The sequence below is a fragment of the Protomyctophum bolini genome (genome assembly GCF_963924005.1).
Source record: "Protomyctophum bolini genome assembly, chromosome: 16".
NCBI classification, from domain to species: domain Eukaryota; kingdom Metazoa; phylum Chordata; class Actinopteri; order Myctophiformes; family Myctophidae; genus Protomyctophum; species Protomyctophum bolini.
The window spans coordinates 15,096,991-15,119,528 of NC_137877.1; the positions used below are offsets into that span (position 1 = coordinate 15,096,991).

The 22,538-nt window shown below is 42.6% G+C and overlaps 3 protein-coding genes across 3 annotated transcripts in view; all 3 read right to left on the reverse strand.

Annotated features, from left to right (window-relative positions):
- cerkl (CERK like autophagy regulator) overlaps window positions 1-3,070 on the reverse strand; it is a gene marked incomplete at both ends in the record, with an annotated part of 37,791 nt that extends 34,721 nt beyond the window's left edge. Inside the window, 3 exons of the mRNA XM_080785918.1 lie at window positions 1,579-1,704; window positions 1,860-1,873; window positions 2,942-3,070. Of these exons, the coding sequence (XP_080642044.1) occupies window positions 1,579-1,704; window positions 1,860-1,873; window positions 2,942-3,070 (269 nt within the window). The remainder of the gene's footprint in view (window positions 1-1,578; window positions 1,705-1,859; window positions 1,874-2,941) is intronic.
- A 3,175-nt stretch (window positions 3,071-6,245) lies between these two features.
- Window positions 6,246-9,068, reverse strand: neurod1 (neuronal differentiation 1; the record flags this gene model as incomplete). The annotated part of the gene is made up of 4 exons (XM_080785919.1): window positions 6,246-6,659; window positions 6,723-6,982; window positions 7,710-7,939; window positions 8,821-9,068. The coding sequence occupies 4 exons, from the start codon at window positions 9,066-9,068 to the stop codon at window positions 6,246-6,248; spliced, it is 1,152 nt and encodes a 383-aa protein (XP_080642045.1).
- A 6,454-nt stretch (window positions 9,069-15,522) lies between these two features.
- itprid2 (ITPR interacting domain containing 2) overlaps window positions 15,523-22,538 on the reverse strand; it is a 52,007-nt gene continuing 44,991 nt past the window's right edge. Inside the window, exons 23-26 of the mRNA XM_080785920.1 lie at window positions 22,040-22,139; window positions 21,691-21,744; window positions 20,623-21,012; window positions 15,523-19,682 (exon numbers count right to left, since the gene is read on the reverse strand). Of these exons, the coding sequence (XP_080642046.1) occupies window positions 19,572-19,682; window positions 20,623-21,012; window positions 21,691-21,744; window positions 22,040-22,139 (655 nt within the window). The 3' untranslated portion in view covers window positions 15,523-19,571. The remainder of the gene's footprint in view (window positions 19,683-20,622; window positions 21,013-21,690; window positions 21,745-22,039; window positions 22,140-22,538) is intronic.

The window sequence follows — 22,538 nt, forward strand, 5'->3', positions numbered from 1 at the left end:
AACTAAAACAGATGGTGTTAGTGGGTCAATATCGTTACCATGGTTACCCGACTCCATGTAACTGAGAACATACAAGACCACCGTGTGTGTGTGTGTGTGTGTGTGTGTGTGTGTGTGTGTGTGTGTGTGTGTGTGTGTGTCTCTCTCTCTCTTTTCGGTGTCTCAACGATAATCTTCTCCATTACCTCACCAGCTGTCTGTCTGTCTGTCTGTCTGTCTGTCTGTCTGTCTGTCTGTCTGTCTGTCTGTCTGTCTTTCTGTCTGCCTGCCTGTCTGTCTGTCTGTCTGTCTGTCTGTCAGCCAGCCAGCCAGCCAGCCAACGTTGTCTTGAGGTTAGGTAAACGTTTGGGTTTGAGTTAAGGTACGGATAATTTCAGAACTGCTGGTTTCAATTCAATTCAATTCAATTCAATTCAATATACATCCTTCACTGGCATGAATGTTTGTGTTCTTTGCGTGTGTCTCTCTCTCCATCGCTCCTTCTTTCTCCATGTTTCAAACATCTCCTTCTTTCTCCATCTACAGTCTATGTTTCAAACATCTCCTTCTTTCTCCATCTACAGTCTATGTTTCAAACATCTCCTGTCAACCAGATTGTAACCCAATCTGATGTTCTTGCACGTCATGTTTCCATGCAGCAGTCACACACACAAACCATACACCGAAAACACCAAAAAGAAACAAGGTTTCTGACGGACAGCGACGATATATAGATCCTATGAATATTGAGATACATTATGGCACGTCAGGAAAAGTCTGAAGAAGGCATGCAGTTACAGTACCTGCCATAACTCTGTGTCCTATTGGCACTTTGGCTACCAGTGTGTGTGGTGCTGCTTGTCCTCCCACCATTAGGAGTAGGCAAAGGCATGTAACGATATATCGTAGGGGAGCTGTGTGTGTCTGTGACTGTGCCCAGGTGATGATGGTCGTTGATGCTCATCAAGGAAGGCAATTATGTTTCTGCACTGTCAAAAGTAATGCTACTTCTTTTGCAATGTAGTTAAATAAAAAATATCAGGGGGGAAAAATTATATAAAATTAAAAAAAACTGTATTTTTTCTTTAAAATATATATATTTTTAATATCGTGAAAAATCGTATCGTGAACCTCATATCGTGATACGAATCGTATTGTGAGTTGAGTGAATCGTTACATGCCTAATTAGGAGAGACAACAGGCAACCGTTTAAATAATAATTATTGTACATTCTCTATTGTGTAGACCTTTTGTAAATTAAGTAATGGAGATGTTTAACAATAGTTAAACTCTTGAGAGCGTAAAATGAAACCAAATATTTAGTTTCATATTACGCTCTCAAGAGCTGATCTAATAAGTGTCCATCATTTAGCTGGGGACCACTTGGAACCCCCTCAAGGACCACTGGTTGAAAACCACTGCATTCTGGTGCACAACATCAGGAAAACTCAGAACTTCAGAACTTAACAGCAAAACACTTCCTCCAAAACACCCCAGAAGCATCCCCAGTCCAGTCAAACAATAAGACGACAGACAGACAGACAGACACAATGTAACTATACCATGACAGCACTGACACCTGTGGGTTTCTATAGTAACGGAGGTGACTGACCTGTGGGCATCTCCGGGAGGATGGGTGTCCATGACAACCGTGTGCTGGTCAGCAGAACGTCATGACTGATCTTCCCCAGGCGGAAGATCCCTCTGAGCAGGACGGATTCTGGCCTAACACACACACACACACACACACACACACACACACACACACACACACACACACAAGAATGGGATATGAATAACTAAGGGAGCCCCTTCTGATGTTAGATTAATACGCAGCAGTTCGGACAGATAAATACGCGATCATTACGCATCTCATTTACACCTGGGCGTATTTCTGTGTTGTGAATGAGGACCTTTGTGTTTGAAAAAGACACTCTTGCTTTCTAAGGTGTGATTTGGGGCCCTAAGGATGAATACAAAATGAATATCAACATCCTAATACAGTCCAATACTTAGATAGGGAGGAGGGTGAAATTATGACAGGCAGTTGCCGCTGTCAAAATATGACACCCCCAGTCAAAAAACCCTTTGTTTGAAATAGACCTCATGCTTAGTTTATAAGGTGTGATTTGGGGCCCTAAATCAGGCCCCAAATCACACATGAACAGTTCAGACGTTATATTAAACCAGCACTACCTGGCTGTAAGCCAAAATGCCCAATAGATGCAATGCAAAGCAAAAAACGGGGGACAGAGCCTTCATTAGTATCATTGCTGCTTGGCAACACCTGTGAAGACAGTAAGTAGGCCCAATTTCGTTCCAATAAGGCTGTGCAAATTGAGCCTGCAATTCCTAACAGACTAGAAAAACAGTGAGGCAGGGTTTTTAGGCCATGTCATGAATAAACTCCCAGTCCCACTCCCAGGATTGAGAAAACAACATGAGACGATTACTTCACACTGGCAGGTGCATACGATTTAAAGACTGGCCCTACACTAACACTACACAATACTTGAATACTGTGTAGGTTTGTTGTATCTTTGTAGCTGAAGTTGAAACCAGCTCAACTTTTTGTAGCCGGTTTATCTTTTGTAGCAGCTACATTGCTACAAACGTCTGACGTAGGGCTAGGCTATCTGATTCTGTACCTTCATGTCGCTGACTTCCATTGGAAATGAATGGCAGTCTAGACTGTATCTTTGTATGTGCCTGTGTGAACGCACCATTAGAGGAGACTGAGCTGTGATTTCCTCACACACACACACACACACACACACCACAGACAGCACAGTGACACGCGCGCGGCGCGCGCACCAACACTTATAACAACAAACCTCTCCTCCTCCTCCTCCTCCTCCTCCTCCTCCTCGTCTAGTTTCTCCTCCTCCTCCTGCTCCTCCTCTTCTTCCTCCTCTTTCTTCTTCCTCTCCTTCCCTTTCTTCTTGTTCTTCTTCTCCTCCACCGCGGTCTGTATCTTTTTCTTCTTCTTCTTCTTCTTGTCTGTGACGGGCGACGGTGTCTCGTCGGCGTCGCGCGGCTCCTCCGCGCTGTCGCTGCCGCACGACGCGCCGCTCGCTGAATGCGACGTCATTATACTTTTAAGTGAAATATATCAAATAATGTGCGCGTTAAAAAAACTGACAAGCCGATAAAAGGGACGCCTGTACACCGAAAAGTGTGTTATTTCCTCGCGCTGTGCGTGCCCGTCTCCTTGGTGACAGTTTAGTGCGCGCCCCCGGCTGTGTGTTGTGTGTCACGGATTCCCCCTGCGGCGCGCGCCCGTGGAGTTACCACCGTGCTCAGTCACGGGAACGCGCGCAGCACCTTCTAAGTTCTGAGCTGATCTCAGTGAAGTCAGTGGTTCTCAAAGTGGGGTCCAATTCATTAAGGGTCCTTGAGGGGAATTCCAGTGAGGAACTTTTAACTTTCTGGGGCTGTGCAATGCAAAATGTCATACCTCAATGTTTATACCAATACCCAGCTATGACTATCATAGTCAGACTATATGGGTTCACATTTTGTCACGTGTAGCAACAGGTGAAAACAGCACATAAACAGTGCTCTTATATTTTACATTCCCCAGACCAGAAGACAGAACAGACGTGCTCAGGTGTTTAGACTGATATCTCATGCTGTGTTTATAGAGGGTTGCGTCCCCCCTCTCAAACAAGCACATGCCCGGTCGGGCAACCTGAAAGCAAACTCCACCTGCAGCCCGAAAGTTTTATTTACCTGCCAGGGGCAGGTGTAGTGTCAACGCCTATAGCTCCTCTGTATACATGTGCAGTATATAGGCCTGTGTCAGAGGTCCACTTGGTATAGAGTGTGGTACACATTCCCTATAGAAACAATATCCGTTGTTACATACAGTTGGCACAGTAGTAGTATATGAATGATCACAGACATTCTAGGTCTAGGGACCCCCTCTAAAATGAGATGCTGCATATCACCTCTCAATATAAACTCTGACCAAATTTGGAATTGTTCTCCAGCCAGCTCAGCCATGCGTTTTTCTTTGGTTAACATAAATGTTAAAAAGCTAGATATTGTGATAGTAGCCTATACTCATTGCTATATAGAGCATGGGTTTCCAAACCTTTCAGCCCATCCATCCATCTTCAACCGCTTATCCGTAGACCGTAGTCGGGTCGCGGGGGCAATAGCTCCACTAAAGTGCTCCAGACTTCCCTCTACAGAGCAACATTAGTGACTTCCTCCTGGGGGATCCCGAGACGTCCCAAGGCCAGTGAGTCTTTCCTCCAACTACGCCTTGGTCTGCCCATTGGAAAAGTAGGGGGCTTTTGCAGCAGAAAACAAACTATTATGAAGTTCACCAAATGAGAGACAGAAACACAGACAGATCCTTTTAATTTCCTTTTAATAAAATGTTTTAATAATCATCTATCTTATAAAATATTAATATGAAATGACATGAAATAGCGTCGACTAGAACTGAAACATTGTAAAAAAAACAACAACAGACAGAGTCAGAGAATTGTGTACAAAAAAACAGAAGAAAAGTGAACTTATAGATTAAGATACTGTTGAAAAATAGAAATGTTTATTATTATTGTTGCTTATATTTTTATTTCATTATTGGCCAAGTGTTTTTCAGGTTTTAAAGATTGCATAGTTTATCCCAGATTATTGCTTATAGTGATTTACAGTACATCCAGTTATACAATATTATTATTGTAATAATAATAACACAAATTATTATTATTATTATAAGTGTGAGAAAACGGACGTCATCACTGACATCATCGTTACATAAACAAACAGGAAGTGACATCAGAGCCACACAGAGATCGACATGGCTGGAGTCCATGTTAATCACATTAACCCTGGATTCCCTATTTTGGGCATATCGTAAAAAATAAACGTTTAAAAAGAAAATCACCCAAAAATCTCAACATTTTTCAGGCATTTAAACAAAAGATTACAAAAGAAAACAGCCAACCTGCAAAGCTCACAAATTGTAGATATGCAACTTTAGCTATTTATTTTTTTTATATTGTAATTCAGATCTTATTGTATTATAATAATCTGGAGCCTGTTGTTAGCCTTAGTGGCTAATCTACATACGCATTGCATGCACTGAATGCAATAAGACACTTGAAAAGGAGACAAAACGCCCACATTCATCACCAGCAACGAGGTCAATGGATCCATTTATACAAACAAAACCAAGCTGCAATGTTGTGAATTTAAAAGCAATTTAAGTGCACAGAATGTTTCGATTTCTGCTATAGTCTTCAAAGCTCAAATCTTGTTTTTTAGATTAAAAAAAAAGCTAGCAAATTGTTGATGGCTAGCTTGTAATGCAACTGAACTAGTAGTACCTATAGTTGCAATTATAAATCACAAAACATTGTAGTTGTGTACAAGAAACATGATCAAACTGCCATGTTTTTCGAATGTTGTTTTCCGACATAACAAAAGTTTGTGAAATGCTAGCTGTCATCGTAGCAACAGTAGTCTGTATGGCTCGAGTGCATGCCTTTTGTCCGACGGGGCACAGGTCCGATCCATTGGTCCCATCGACTACCTACCCCAAACCCTCACCCTAACCATAACCACGAGCACGGGGCAGCACACCTAAACCTAACCCCGAGTTGGACCAATGCTACGTCGAACCAATGGTCCGTTGGACCAAAGTATGCCTCCCAGCCTGGCTCTGGTCGTGCGTCCTTACACACCAGTGGTTCTCTCAACGTGGGGTCCGGGGACCCCCAGCGGTCCTTCAGGGACTTGTAGCGGGTCCCCAGCTAAATGATCAATATAGTTAGGAACCATGTGGTCCCTTTTAAAGGTCTGTAACTCTGAGAGGGGAGTGCACAACTGGATCCAAGTGGACCTGTAAGTATTTAAGGGGTCCATTTGATTCCATTTTGTGCACTCTCAGGCCCCTTTTCCACTGACGTATTTTTTTCCCCTGCCTAATATTGAACCAGTTCAACAGTTAAACACTGAAAATGAATTGAAAGAAATGGCTGGTTCGGTTCTGTGAAAGCACCAATAAGGTTCCAGGAATCTAGAACGGAACCAGTTCTAGAACCAAAGTTATTTTGGTGAATGAGGGGCCTCAGAGTTGTGGGGGTTGTAGAGCTAATGCATACCAAAACCGGGGGTTCCTTGAAATGGAACCACCGCCTTATTATACACAAACGCAAACACACACAACCGTCCGTCTTTTTAGTCTTTTATAAATTCCACCAATAGAGGTGTCTCGATCGCAGCCCGCCCGACTGCCCGCCCGCCGGTCCTCAGGAGTCGTTAAAGATGGCGCTGATCTGGCCGTGGTCGAACGCCATCATCACGCCGTCCATCTGCAGCTCGGCGCCGCACGGCCGCGGGGGCGAACCGCCGCCACCGTACACTGGCCCCGCCCCTGCCCCCCCTACTCCCCCTCCCCCTCCGTAGCTCATGGAGAAGGCGAACTCGGAGCCCGACGACGACGACAGGAGGGGCGGCATGTCGTGTTTGGAGAAGGTCGAGGAGGAGGAGGAGGAGGTGAAGTTCCCGTTGACGCTGAGGGGCGGGCTGAGCGGCGCGCCGTCGAAGCCGCCGCCCCCACCCCCAACACCCCCACCCCCGGGACTGGGGCAGCACTCCACCACCACCAGCCCCCCCGCCGGACCCTCCAGGAGGGGCTCGAACCCTCCTCCTCCGCCTCCGTACTGGTGGTGGTGCGGGTGGTGGTGGGTGTTTAGGTTTAGGTGGGGGTGGTGGTGGGACTTGACCGCGTGGTGGAAGAGGTGGTGGTGGTGGTGTGTGTGGGAGGCGGGGCCCATGCCGGCCGAGGTGGAGTCCATGGTGCCGTAGGGAGGGCTGGGCAGGCCGGCCGTGAGCCCGGGGCTCTGGTAGGGGTAGTGTCCGGGGAACGGAGCTCCGGTCTGGGGGTGGAGGAGGTGAGCGCCGGGCTGGCTCTGCTCGGGGAGGAAGGTCCGGGGGTTGAGCTGCAGGCAGCCGGCCACCAGGTTGGTGGTGGGCTGGGAAAGACCTGTTGATTTGATTCAGTGATCAGTTGTTTTGGTATACTGCTGGTTTTCTATCCTATACCAGGAAGGAACCAGTATACCTGTATAGTACTGATGGATGGTTTTATATCCTACTAGGACCTCTATAGAGGCTATGCGCATGACATCATCATCATACCCGGACGTTTTGCGGGTATGATGAGTGGCAAAAAAACGATACTTTCCGGCCATGACCGCCCATACATACTGTACATAGTTACATACCTGCAGAATTGATTGCATTAAACAATGTTAAACGTCATTAAACTCACTTTGCCACTCACTTCATGTATGCGCATACTCTCTATATCTGTGGTTGCCAAACTTTGTCATATCAATTGTATCCCCAAAATGACACTAATTATCCCGCAGACCCCCTTTTGAAAAGACATGCCAGGGACCCCTAAGACCGGCTCTTGCAGTGATTCTCAATCAGTTTAATTTCAAGGACCCTCAGTTTGACATGCATTAGTCTACAGACCCCCATTTAACCGTTTGGTTCCATTTGTACACTCTCAGAGTTACAGACCCATAAGGGTCCATTTAGTTACAAACTATCATTTAGCTGGGGACCCCCTGGAACTCCCTCAAGGACCCCTGGGGGTCCCCGGACGCCACTTTGGGAACCACTGTTCTATATGTTGGTTGTATGTCCAATGAAAAATAGTTTATTTGTGTTTGTGTTTCACAGTATTGATTGAAATACAGTACCTTTGCACAGCGCCTGGACGAAGCTGATGAGGTCGGGAGACTTCCCCGAGCGGAGGGTCTCGCTCAGGGCCCAGATGTAGTTCTTGGCTAGGCGGAGGGTCTCGATCTTGGACAGCTTCTGGGTCTTGGAGTAGCAGGGGACCACCTTCCTCAGGCTCTCCAGGGCATCGTTCAGGCCGTGCATGCGGTTCCTCTCCCTGGCGTTGGCCTTCATCCTCCTCATCTTGAACCTGGAGAGGGGACAACGTGTGTCGTCAATTAATATATGAACATCATAATCTATATCAGTGGTTTTCAACACTTTTCATATCAATTATTTCCATTATTTATTCGGCATTTGAGCCATGCACAGACCACCATTTGGTGAGATTTAGCCTCGTGGAATCAAAACGAAAGAATATTTTGTTGTCGTTGGATAAGATTTTGTTTGGTACCAGGCATTAGGACTGGAGACACAACAGGCAAAGGCAAACACTGGTCAAAATAACAATTGTTCTACATTCTCTATAATTGTGTAGACTTCTTGTAAATTAAGTAATGCAAACGTTTAACAATAATTTAACTAACGGTTCCATTTGGTTTCATTTTAGAGTTAAGGATCTACTGTAAGAGTCCATTTGGTCCATCATTTAGCTGGGGACCACCTGGAAGAACCCCCTCAAGGAGGTAGTTTATTTGATTATCAATTAAATCATACATCAACATACAGTAAGCAAACTGGTACTGTACATATAGTGCCTGTAAAGATTATGTACAAAACCATAATTTTAGATACTAAAATAGTTTGAACAATGATTGAAAATTCTGCAGTAACTTAGCCAAACAACCAAATAATGTCCAGTGTGCGCACCGGTGCACGCGCGAGCGTACGATGATAAGAGCTCTGCTCACTTTAGTCACTGTGATTTTTCTATATTGTACACATTTTCCCTTTTTTCCGTATATATGATGATCTCTTTTTTTGCATATAAAGTGTAAATTTGTGTAGGGCTTATATTAGGGGAAATAGCCAATAATGCACTTTTGCACAAAATAACCTCTTTGGCTGCAGTCTGCATGGTCAGTTGAAGCGGTTATAGGCACCACTGGAAAAATAAAGACTCAAACAGACCTCTGCATTCGAGCCTTGGTCATCTTCTTCTTCCTGGGACCGCGTCGTTTGGGTTTGTTCCTGTTCTCTCCGTTCTCTTCCTCCTCTTCCTCCTCCTCTTCCTCCTCCTCCTCCTCTTCATCCTCTAAGTGCTGTAATCCCTCCTCGTCCTCCTCCTCTTCCTCCCCTCCTCCTCCTCCTCCACCTCCCTCACACGTCTCCATCTCTGCATTCACCTCCTCCTGGCGCTCTGTGAAGGACTTGGTCATCTCTCTGACAGGCAGGCAGGCAGGCATGCAGGCAAACAGACAGACAGAATTATTAATTTGTGTTAAAAACACTGAATGTTTGCAGTTATCCTCAGAATTTATTTTTAATATTTCATATTATAACTCATTATCAGCTTTTTTTCTATGATATATAATTACACTTGGCAAATGAAACACAGTTATGTAATATTTATATAGTTACTAGTGCATATAGTGCACTATACGTATCACATGTGATACGTATAAGATTAGAACGTGCTTTTAGATTACAGGATGTTTAATAATAGGCCTAATAATAATAATACAAAATATAATAATACTATTAATTATTATTATTATTATTATTGTCATTGTGCATTAACATCAAAGAAAAACAAAAATATGTCTGCCCTGAGATTTTAAATTCAACCACGGAATGAGATTGCATTAAATGACTATGAGGAAACACCAATAATAATATATTTATTTTACAGACATGTACGTATATGTCATGTTGGTTTTACATGTGTCATGAGCCTATATATCACAGCTATATAGCCTGTGGTCATTTAGGTTATAAACATGTGAACATTATAAACCGGTTCCAGGTGATGCACGTTGCAGCTAAATGATGGAGAGGTTTGTAACCAAATGGACCCTTATAGAATAGCCATCTTTAACTCTTGAAGTTGAGTGTAAAATGTTATGCTCTCAAGAGTTAGAATTATTGTTGAAACATCTGCATTATTTAATTTACAAGAAGTCTACACAATTAGAGAATGTATTATTTTTTTATTATCAACGTTTGCCTATACTTATCCCTCCTACAGCATGGAATTGTGGACAAAATCTTATGCGTTTTGGGTGTGTGTGACAGTGGTCCGTCCGTATGTGGCTCAAATGCAGAATAAATAAATCAATGGTCCTTGATATAAAAAATTGAAAACCACGTTCGTTCGCGGAATCGTGGGGCCAATGCGACGTATAGGGGAGAGAAAGAGAGAGAAATGAGAATGAACCCCGAAAGCGGCGAAAAAGTATAGAAAAAAATAATTATAATCCAAATCCTTTTTTTAGACGTTTTCTGAGAACAAAGTTATATCCATAATTTCCACCTGCTTTGTCTTGTAAAAGGTGACTGTATATATTATATGATCTACAATGACTTTTTAACAATAATCAAACAGAGCAAAGATATTCATCATTTGAAAAAAGGTTTCCATTTCCAAGCTTTTGAGAAATAGCATGAACAATTTTATGTCATTTAAATGTATTCTCTGACTGGGAAGGCCTATACAATATAGGCCAAATTTGAATGATAAATGAGCTGAACATTGATATATGCCTATAATAAAACATTAACATCTGTGTGTTATATAGCCAGGCCTATATACGCCGCTCTGCATCGCGTTTAGCCTAATTCATTAATTAGCACTATTCATTTAATGATGTCGATAATTAACTAATTATGGAATCAGGTGAGAGAAAAAATGCCATACCTGTTCAAATGGTTCTGACACGAGGCATTGAGGGGCTGAGCGCGGCTCTGTGTGTGTGTATGTGGCCACTATTTTTGTTTACGTGTGCGCGCGCGTGTGTGAGAAAGAGAGATAGAGCTACTTACTTATATAGCTTCACCCAGGCCAGGGTGATGGAGAGAGAGAGAGAGAGAGAGAGAGAGAGAGAGAGAGAGAGAGAGGTGATTAGCATACGGCACGCGCCATATGGCCTCTGCGTCAGTAAAACGGACCCGGGGATCACGTGACAAATCTTTTCCATTTGTATTAGCCAACCCCCCCCCCCCCCTATCTCTCTCTCTCTCTCTCTCTTTCTCTCTCTCTCTGTCACCATCTGTCACTAGTTAGGTTACACACACACACACACACACACACACACACACACACACACACACACACACACCACACACACACACACACACACACACACACACACACACACACACACACACACACAATGCTGTCTTAAATCTCAGTGTCATAACATAGGCCTAGTATAAATGTATATGACTAAAGGACCACTTCATCACTTTTCAATATCTTCATATAATTGGTCCCCACTATAATGTTCATGATAAAATATCAAAAACTCTGTCTGTGTCTAGGAGGGCTGTGGGCAGTTCAGAAACCGATGATGTCACTGGTGGACGGGTTTCTGAACTACCCTCAGCCCTCCTATGAGACACAGAGTTTGAAAAAAATCACACTCGTGTGAAGTGAGGGGCACTCTTATCATCATACATCTTCAGATACATCACATTCCGTGCTCAGCCAATCAAATCATCACACCATGCTCCAAACACACAGACAGACAGACAGACAGACAGACAGCTTCTTAATTCGGGAGGGGCTAGCAGCACCACTAAAAATAAAAGAAACCTTGTTTGACACAACATTCAGTTAGTGTGGCCTCAGAGGGCAGTCAGACCGTCAGTGGCTGTCTGTTACCATGGCGATGCAGTGGTTGCTAGACGGTAAAATGTTAACCGCTGCAGGAAGTTTGCATTGCTCTTATCAGCCTCCCGGAGACCAGACAGACATTTGATGAGACAGTTTGTGACAGGGAAAAAGTACTGACATACTTACATTTTTGCAAGTAAAAGTCTGGAATAAAGCATGTATACTTGTGTATATTAAGTGCAAAGGTATTGGTATCAAAATGTATTTAAAGTACCAAAAGTAGAAGGTATACTCATTATGCAGAATGTCCCGTTTAAGTGTTCAAAATGTATCAAAGCTTTTGAAAATATAGCAGCTCACAAATGCATTGTGACTCACAATGCATTTACAGTACTCACAATGCATTTGTGAGCTTGTAGATCTGCTACTTTCAAATGGCCGAAATGTATACTGGGTTGAAGTGGATAATGTATGTTTTGTAATAATAATCAAACTCTATAAAGTTTTCTAAATAATTTTAGTGGAGAAAAAGTACAATATTTGCCTCTGAGATGTAGTGGAGTAGACGTGTACTGGAAATTAGAAATACCCCCAGGGGTCAAATGGACCATTTGTTCACTCTCAGAGTTAAATTAACATTGATTTTAAAATATAAATTGGGGGTCCCAGAGATAGAAATGACATGAAATGGGGGTCCGTAGACTAATGCATGTCAAACTGGTGGTCCTTGAAATTAAACGGGTTGAGAATCACTGCTTCTATTATGGGGGTCCCTGACATATCTCTTCAAATACGGGTCCGCGGGCTAACAAAATCTCAATTTGGGGGTTCTTGACATGAAAAAGTTTGGGAACCACTGAGCACTGATGTAAAGTATAGTAAACATACTGTTGGATCATGGACACATTTGTATGAATGGGTCACTATATTTTTGGTTTCCTACATTTTGATTTGAATTATTTCAAAAACATTCCCACAAACCCCATGAATGTCATGAATTTAAAAACAAATACAATGATTTTTGGAGAAAAAAAAATAAAAATAAAAAATAAAGAAGATCTGCTATTTTCACTAGTTTGGTGTGTGATTTGAGAAGTTATCTGTGAGACAGACTGTTTAGAAGTATAAGTTGAACGCACAGTTATGTTTATGGTCATTAGACGCCCTCTGGTGGTCATTGTAGGTAATTAATCAGTCTGTCATTACCTATAGTAATACTGTACTACAGTATTACTATAGGTAATGACAGACTGATTAATTACCATTTGATACAGTACAGTAACTATTTCAAATTACCAAAACATTTGCTTCTAGGTACTCCTTTACATGTATTTGAAAACTTTAGTTACTAGTTACTTTGATTATTATTACAAAACATACATTAAACATTTCAGCCCTATACATTTTTGCCAATTTGGCCATTTAAAAATATCAGATCTACAAGCTCACAATGCTTCGGATCGCAATGCACTGTGAGGATACATTTGAAAACTTGAAATGGCAGCACCTGACACTTTGAATTCAGCCATTGCACTATTGATACTTTTACTTAAGTAAAACATTTGAGTTATTTGTCCACCACTGAACACAAGTATAGTCTAACACAGGGGTTTTCAACCCGTGGGCCAAATTATTTTGGGGGACTCCCCAAATAATAATTTAAAATATATATATATATATTTTTTTTCAAACTGCATGGCTGGAAAATGGAAATGAAGAGTTTAGATATAGTACACATAGTACATGCATACATCCTTCCCTAAAGATTATATCTGGTTTCAGTATTTATTTATGGAGCATTGTCTCTATTATTAAGGTTATTTTAAAGCCACATATCAGGTTTGTTAGACTCTAACAAACCTGATATGTGGCTTTAAAACCACTAGGAGTAAAACCCATTTAAAACCCATTAGGAGTTGACACTGCAGATGCTTTCCCAGTGTCAAGTAAGTAAGCAGTCAGTTCAGAGTTTTATTGAAAATAAATATATCTTTATTTTTATTATGGTTTAATTCTCGTCATCTATAAGGGGGTCGGCTCCCCCCCAACAACCACAGGTACAGTTAAAGCACATGTAACAAATACAGACATTAACAACAACAACACATCAATAGAGCAGGCAGTGGTTCTCAAATTTCCCCCCCAAAAAATTATGTGTTTGGCCCCACGCGGTCCCCCCCCCCCCATCTGAAAATGGACCCCCATACAAGTTTTGTAGATCGTCTATTAAAACAAAAAAGGTAATACAAACCTTTGGGTGTGGCCCATGCCGTTTGGCCACTTAAAGCAGCCAAATAGCATTGTCCAATTGTCCATTGTCCAAGGTCTAAAGTAAAGTCATAAGACCTGGCACTTCTTAAGACACGCAAAATAGGGCCCAATAGTGGTTAAAGTGATTTGTATGCCATATCAACTCATTTTGTTGCATGGGGGGGACCCCCGGGAACCCCCTCAAGGTCCCCTGGGGGTCCCCGCACCCCCACCTTGAGAACCACTTAAGTAGAAGAGTCATCCCATCACTGAGCAGGAAACTCAGCTATTGTAGTTTTGTTGTACAGTATGGCAGTTTTGTAGTTTTATTGTAAAGTATGATAGTTTTGTAGTTTTATTGTACAGTATTATATGGTAGTTTTGTAGTTTTATTGTAAAGTATATGATAGTTTTGTAGTTTTATTGTAAAGTAACACTTTATAGTTTAACATATTCATCAACAGGTTTGTGTGTGTGTTCTTAAATATCGTCGCTGTCTGGTATATTGTCGCAAGTTTAATTCCCCGATTCGTTGTACGATATGGTGTCACGCAAGGATAGAAAAACAGCTCTCAGGACGCGTGTGAGCTTGTAGATCTGCTATTTGAAAATTTGTTGTTTGAAACAGAAAATGGTTTGTGGGTTGTGTAAAATAAATATTGAACCAAGAGCATTGTGACTAAATAATTACTGCATTGGATCCATTCAAAAGTGGTACTGCAGTTCATGGCTGGGCCCAGGATAAATATACGAATTAATCGTGACGTCGGACGTGACGTAGAGGTACCACAAGAACAGCGTGAGGGGTACTATGATAGGAGACAACCACTCATATCAACGCTCAAGGGGTAATATGATAGGAGCCGACATGATATGAACAATATGAACCATAGGCCATTTCAGATGGCCTGTTGATGACATTAAAACGACTGGTTGTTTTTGTACTATTCAGTACTCTAGTACTGCTGGTTTTATCTCCTACCAGGACCTCTAGTACTGATGGTTTTATCTCCTACCAGGACCTCTAGTACTGATGGTTTGATTTCCGAACAGGACCTGTAGTACTGATGGCATGTAGCATGTGCATGTAGTTGCAAGCAACCATTCAATTGAACCAATTGGATCACTTGGGTCGACTTGGGTCAACGTGCAACAGGACATAATCACACCGCTGAGACGAACGCTAAAACCGTTTTGTTGCGTCTCTCGACCCTTCGGTGTGGTTTGGACTTAAGGGTGTACAAATGACAATGGACCATTTATGTGCACCCTCAGAGTTACAGACCTGTAATGATCCATTTGGTTCCTAACGATCAGTGTAGCTGAGGACCCCTGGGGGTCCCCGGACCGCACTCTGAGAACGACTGTTTCAGCAACATCAGCTCATTACCCTATTGGCTTGAATATAAGACTACATTTTTTGAACAATGGAAATATCCTTAAAAAAACGGGGTTGTATTATAATCGAAGACTATTTGACATCCACTGTTATTTTTCCACAAATGAGTCTTGAAAAATGGGTCTCGTCTTATAATCAGAGTAGTCTTATATTCGGGACGATATTTCAGTTAGATTTGATTAGTTTGGTTTAGTTTGGGTCTGGCTAGATGGATTAGTTTTGTCCACTGAAATAATACAGCAGTATTAGTTCTGGTTCTAGATAGATTTAGTTTGGTCTGGTTAGATGGATTAGTATCATAATAATCCTCGAATGAAACCAGAGGCGATACAACATCAAACTATATTGTCTATCTATCTATTCTACACAGTATCTCAACATATACCCCATTTACAAATAGACAAAAATGTTAAAACATTTTCACTTTTAATAATGAAATATTTCACATTTCTAACCGTTTACTCCCGGAAAAGAATAAAATAAAACAAATACAAATAAAACTGAACTAAAAGAGAAGATGGGCAGAAAAATCTTAACTCCATCATCGCTCCATTTCATCAAACAGAGCGCTGAACTCAACTCTGGTTCAGTGTTGAAATGGTTATTGCACGAGGCAAAGAGACAGACAGTGCTGGAATGTAAGCTAAACAGTATTTGACTTTTTAGGTTTACAACATTTACAATTAATCTTCAGCTACACATCTTAACGTCTCCCAAAAAACAAATTATTTCTCATAAAACGTATTTGACAGTGAAAACAGACAGTTAGCAGCACAAACTATGACCGAGCCTGGGTTCAATTACGGACAGTAATCACCATTTATGGTCCGGGGGGCGCTGGCCTAGTGGTCCGGGCAGGGCCGACGGGTGGCCTTTGCTGTGTGTCACTCCCAATCACTCTCTCCCCGTTTACTGTGTACCTAATGTATACCGTACTATCAATAAAGGCATACAAATCTCTAAAAGAAATCTAAAAAAAAAAACCAGGACAAGGCGCTAACATGAGCTAACCGAGGTTAGAGCAACACTGCCTGTTCCACCATAATAATTATCGGTCGTTTTAAATCCATGCCACCTGTTACAATAGAAACAGGTGTGCAGGTGCCAGAGATGCGGGACGAATGAAAGAATAAATAACCGTGGGCTCATCCATGTGCACATTGCGTGCACGTCAGATGAAAAAATAATTTAAAAAAATCTATATATATATTAAATAATAATAATAAAAAAAATAACGTAACTTTACGTCTTGGCACAGGTAGTACCTGCTGCTTAAAACGTAACCAAACGTTCGTGGCACAGATTGGGTTCAAATCGTTGTCAACATGACAACGACCAGTCCAGGCCACACCCTCATCCCTAATAAGTAGGTACTGTAAAGACAAAGACGTCATTTCGCTATCAGGCAATTCCAGACGGCAGATCCCTCGCACCGTGAGAGCCAAACTACACCCGGAAGTTCGTTGGAACGCACTGGAGTCAATGAGAGCTTGGTGACCAGCTCATGAACTAACCCTATTTCTGAATGACATCGCTTCTGGAAAATAACCGAAGACATACAGTACTGTATATAACACATTATTGTCTGCTGTGTTGGTTTTCGATGTGTACACTGTGTAATCCTATAGATATCTAAGGAGCACAAAGTACGTTTCTGAACGTACCAAGTATCGCGAGACCGTTCCCTGTCTGGCAGCCAAATCTCACGATACCTCCGAGACAGAAACGATACCTGCCGCTGTGTAGATGCCTCAATAAAATGATGTACTGTGCATATCGAAAAGCAACCGATTAGACAACAATAACATATGTCTTCTTTTATATTCCTGAACCGATTATGTGACAAAAGTCATAATTGTTCAGAAATGGTGTTTGGTCCGGCCGACGCCATCCACTGCCATGTATGTTATGGAACTTCCGTTGCGAGGTGTGCCAGCCATGAAAGCGTCTGACAGAAAGTGTCATGGCGCGTACCATGACTTCAGCGCTTCCCTGACAGAAAGTGTCATGGCACGTACCATGACGTCAGCGCTTCCCTGACAGAAAGTGTCATGGCACGTACCATGACGTCAGCGCACGTCTCCTCCTTCTGTAAATACATTCCTTGCCCGAACCATGACAACATACTGTAACCTCCAGCTGACTTGACCTTTGACCTCTCGGATAACACAACCCAACTACACACACATCCTGAACTGTACTGTAGTGTACCAACTAGTGTACTGAACTGTACTTTAGTGTACTAACTAGTTTACTGAACTGTACTGTAGTGTACTAACTACTGTACTGTACTGTACTGCAGTGATTTTCAACCTTTGTCATTTCAAAGGACCCCCAGTTTGGACGCGACGCGACGTTGAGAAACAGTGCCATACAGTAGCGAAATGTACAGTAAGCGTACAGTACTGGACAATAGTGTATGTACTGTACAGTAATTGTAGTTTCCGACTGGATGGTTAATGGTGATGATATTAGGTTACATGGTATGGTCTGCTGGAGCTGGAGTTATTGTTCCGCTATTAATCAATGCAGTGTTGATTTGGACAGCACATTTTTTAGTTTCAGTCATAGTCTTTTTGTCATCTGAAATGTTTTAGTTTGAGTCTTTGAGTTGTCTTAATCTACAGGAAAAAAAGTATTTTGGCGGGCCTCGATGCTGCCACGAATGACAGATTTCACACTTGTAAGCTTGTAGATCTGATATCGTCAGAAATTTTCAGTAGCACCGAAGAGGCGACTTTAGGACTGTACCCCCCCCCCCCCCCCCGAACCTCAAATGACGTCACATTGTAGGCTCCGACTTTTATTCAGCTCTAAAATAGGAGTATGAATCGGCCCTTAGTCTACCAAATCAACACTGTATGGAATGTTCTGGAATCAATGGAATGTTGTAGTCTATATGGAATGTTCTGAAATCAATGGAATGTTGTAGTCTATATGGAATGTTCTGAAATCAATGGAATGTTGTAGTCTATATGGAATGTTCTGAAATCAATGGAATGTTCTGGAATCAATGGAATGTTGTGGAATCAAATAAATGTTGTGGTCTATATGGAATGTTCTGGAATCAATGGAATGTTGTAGTCTATATGGAATGTTGTGGTCTATATGGAATGTTGTGGTCTATATGGAATGTTCTGGAATCAATGGAATGTTCTGGAATCAATGGAATGTTCTGGAATCAAAGGAATGTTCTGGAATCAAATAAATGTTGTGGTCTATATGGAATGTTGTGGTCTATATGGAATGTTCTGGAATTAATGGAATGTTGTGGTGGAACCACTGGAGGATGTACAGAGATCATGATGAACTAGAACAGTGGTTTTCAACCCTTTTCATAACAAGGCCCGTTATTTAGTCGGCATTTGAGCCACGGACCACCATTTGATGACATCTAGCCTCTCAGACCCAAAACTAAAGAATATTTTTTTGTTGTCGGATACTTCTTTGTCCACAATTCCATGCTGTATTGATGTGGTACCATTAGGTGAGAGAACAGGCAATCATCAATGTGATGATTGCCTCTTGAGCGCGTGCAATTTACGCTCCAAAAAAAAAAGAAGGGACTCCTGCACATAAAAAACAAAACAGGTGCAAGTCTAGTTAGCAGGCATAGACTTCAAAAAGAGAAATAAAAGGAAGGGACTGGACACTCCAGGAAGAGAGACGGACAACTTACTGCATCATCAGCTTATTCATTAGCACGACGCGTTTCACTGTGAGATTCATCAGCGTCTGACGAAGCTCACAGCGAAACGCGTCGTGCTAATAAATAAGTAGATGACCCTACAAGCTTCACGAGGCGCCTTGTGAAGCTTGTAGATCTGCTATTCTCAGCCGTTCCCGCCGAGTGACGGCAGGGCATGAATTAGGCTCGGCTCCAGCTACAGCGGAGGGGGAGGCGACACAGACAGACAGACACACAGACAGACAGACAGGGCTAGTCTCAGTGGTGAAATGTTTTACATTCAAAGTCAGTTATGTGACGTTACGTATAGCCTGTGCTTCGGCTCCAGTTAAAGGTCCACAAAAATAGCCACAAAAATAGCCGACAAGCTCAAGCCGATAAGCTCAAAACTGAGCTTGTAGATCTGCTATTTATTTAATTTCAAATGCCTTTCAAATGCCCTTAATTATAGTTATGTTAACTTTATGAACCTTGGAATTGTAACGGCTGAAATCAATAATATATCAGTATTGTGATATTAACCTGAGGGCCGCATTAAGTGAAGGTGGGGACCACATGTGGCCCCCGGGCTGCCAGTTGCCCACATATGCTCTAAGTTGTGTTATATTGCGTAGTTTGTCATTGCGTGGCGTTGCGTTTGTACCTAGGCTTGGTCATAGTTGACACTCTTCAGCTTGTGTAGACGTATACATACAGTGTTTATTTTGTACAGTGCTGTTGCTAAGGACTCTGTGGTTACTAGGGAAGTAGTTACAGGAGGATGTCGTTGACTACAGGTCGGTCTCTTGGTTTGCCAGGGGCGACCTGCGCGGCGGCGACATGACGGACAGCAGCTCGTGGAGAATCTCCTGGCGGATTTCGTCTGCGACACTCCGTTTGATCTGCAATAGTGTACGCACACACACACACACACACACACACACACACTGTGGTTACCATAAAATAAGAGGAAAGGTACCGTAGCACTTGCCGTAGCACTTGCACTAGCCTCGATGACTTTACAGGCGCATGCAAAGGCTAAACTTATGTAGGCTAATTTAGATTTAGCACTCTATAGTGTATACTCAGGTTCATTGTACAGATATTCTACTGTTAGACGGATGATATGTTCTTAGCTTGCTGATGATCCTAGATGACTATTTCTACTGTATGTATTTGTTGTATTACCATGTGTTGTTCCAGCTTACTGTACATCGCTCTGGATTAACCCGTTTAGACCTGAGGACGATTTTACAAAATGTCTTCTATATCCCAACAGTTTGTGTTAGGTTGTGACCAGGCTTTTCTCTCCGTCTTAGGTTGTGACCAGGCTTTTCTCTCTGTCTTAGGTTGTGACCAGGCTTTTCTCTGTCTTAGGGTGTGACCAGGTTTTTCTCTGTCTTAGGGTGTGACCAGGCTTTTCTCTGTCTTAGGTTGTAACCAGGCTTTTCTCTCTGTCATAGGTTGTGACCAGGCTTTTCTCTCTGTCTTAGGGTGTGACCAGGCTTTTCTCTGTCTTAGGGTGTGACCAGGTTTTTCTCTGTCTTAGGGTGTGACCAGGCTTTTCTCTGTCTTAGGTTGTAACCAGGCTTTTCTCTCTGTCATAGGTTGTGACCAGGCTTTTCTCTCTGTCTTAGGGTGTGACCAGGCTTTTCTCTCTGTCTTACGTTGTGACCAGGCAGTTCTCTCTGTCTTAGGTTGTAACCAGGCTTTTCTCTTCGCAGATGAGTAAGGCGAGGGTAATTTGACAAAAAGCTTAATCCACGAGATATCTCGTAGTTGACAGTGGACTGGTGTAGAGGGAAACTAGTTGGCAGTGAAAGAATTAACCGGTAGACAGACCTCTTTAATAAGCTGCTGGAGTTCCTCTGCTTTGACCCCTCCGTCTCTCCTCTCCTCTCCTCCCCTCGCCTCCTTCCTTTCTCTCCTCTCCTCTCCTCCCCTCGCCTCCATCCCTTCTCTCCTCTCCTCTCCTCCTCCTCTCGCCTCCTCCTCCTCTTCTCCTGTGTCCTCTCCCTCCCGGCTGGGCGGGGGCATGTTGGGGCGAGGGGGAGGGGCGGGCGTTATGTTGATTGACGCCCGGTACACTTCCTGCTTCCGCTCGCAGGCCGCTCTAATTGGACTGGAGGAGCGGGAGGAGGGGGGGCCCGTGGCCGTGGAGGGGGTGTGGCTTTCGTCGTTGTCCTCGAGCTCCGATTGGAGGAAAAGTTGCTCCCTGAGCAGGTCTGACACCTGGAAGGACAGACAGACAGACAGACATGTTTTACAAGAGAAGACTATTCAATTCAATTTTATTAAAGTGTCAAATCACAACAAGTTGTCTCGAAACACTTTACTTTTATTAAAAAGAAATGTCCAAAATGAGTTAATAGCACAGACAGACTCTTCACATACTAAAGCATGTCTGAAATAAGTGTCAGAGATGAAATAGACATGTAAATATGAAATAAATGCTTAAACATGTAGCTAGGTGTAATGTTGGAGTCCACAGAAGTGAACCTTTCAAGCCTGTTTTCTCAACTCGCTGTTTTCTGCGAGACATTACTCTATAAGCCACATCACCAAAACTGGTGGGTCAAACTGAACAACCAATATGTCAATTTGAAACTATGATTCCCTGCTTTCACATGACATGAAAAAACTAAAATGTCCAAAAATGCAATGACTTATCCTCAGTCAGAAACGGTCACAAATCGATTCGCCACAAATAGCAAATATACAAGCTGTTTTAGGCAAACGTTTCCCCCCCCAAGAATAGGGATTTTGGGGGTTCAAGTGGTTAAACAAAAGTGGCATTTTAAGTTTAAGCACATTTTCATTACCACAATATTTTTGTTTTGCCACAATAACTGTGACGTGTAATTTTCATATCGTCCCTGTGTGCGCCTACGCGTTTGTGTGTGTGCGTACCGGCTCCATGGCTCTCAGTGCTGAGGAGGTAGACAGATCATCAACACTGCCGCCCTGGAGGACAAGGAGAGAACAGCAGCAAAGACAAAATAGTTGAAGACAATTGCACGTTGCAGTTCAGCATCTGACCAGCAGATGGCAACACAGCACTAGTTCACAGTTGTTTTTTTTCTCTAGCAGGAAAGGTGACACATAAATCACTAGGAGTAAACTTTACTTATTGTGTGACACATAAATCACTAGGAGTAAACTTTACTTATTGTGTGGCACTGCATGTGGACATAAATGATTTACAATTGTGTGTGTGTGTGTGTGTGTGTGTGTGTGTGTGTGTGTGTGTGTGTGTTACCAGGGGCTGGCTGTGTAGTCTGTCCTCCAGTTGAAATTCGAGTTCCTGTAGTTCGCGTCTCACATCCGACCTCAGAGCCTGAAGCTGGTCCGCCTGCAGTCTGAGCAGAGCAACACATCTCACACTAAAACTATGACAAAGAATGTTCGTCGACTGCCTTTTTTCACTGACCAAAACGATATAAAGAAACTAAATAAAAACTAAGCCATGATGACTAATACTATGACTAAATATACTGACAATTTTGCCAACAAATAAAACTTTGAAAATGTTAGAGAGGGGAAGAGATCCAGTGGAACTGAAAGACTAAAATATTTTATGTTTGGTTGCGCTCTGAAAATAGCCGATCTACAAGCTGAAAACGCGTCGCAGTGCGACAAGTTGTGAGCATGCAACCAAGTGTAAAAATCAGGCATTACGACACCACCAAGGCCCAGCCAAAATACATTTTAGTCGACTAAACGCTGAATAGTACCTAGTGGTTTGAACCGTTTCCATT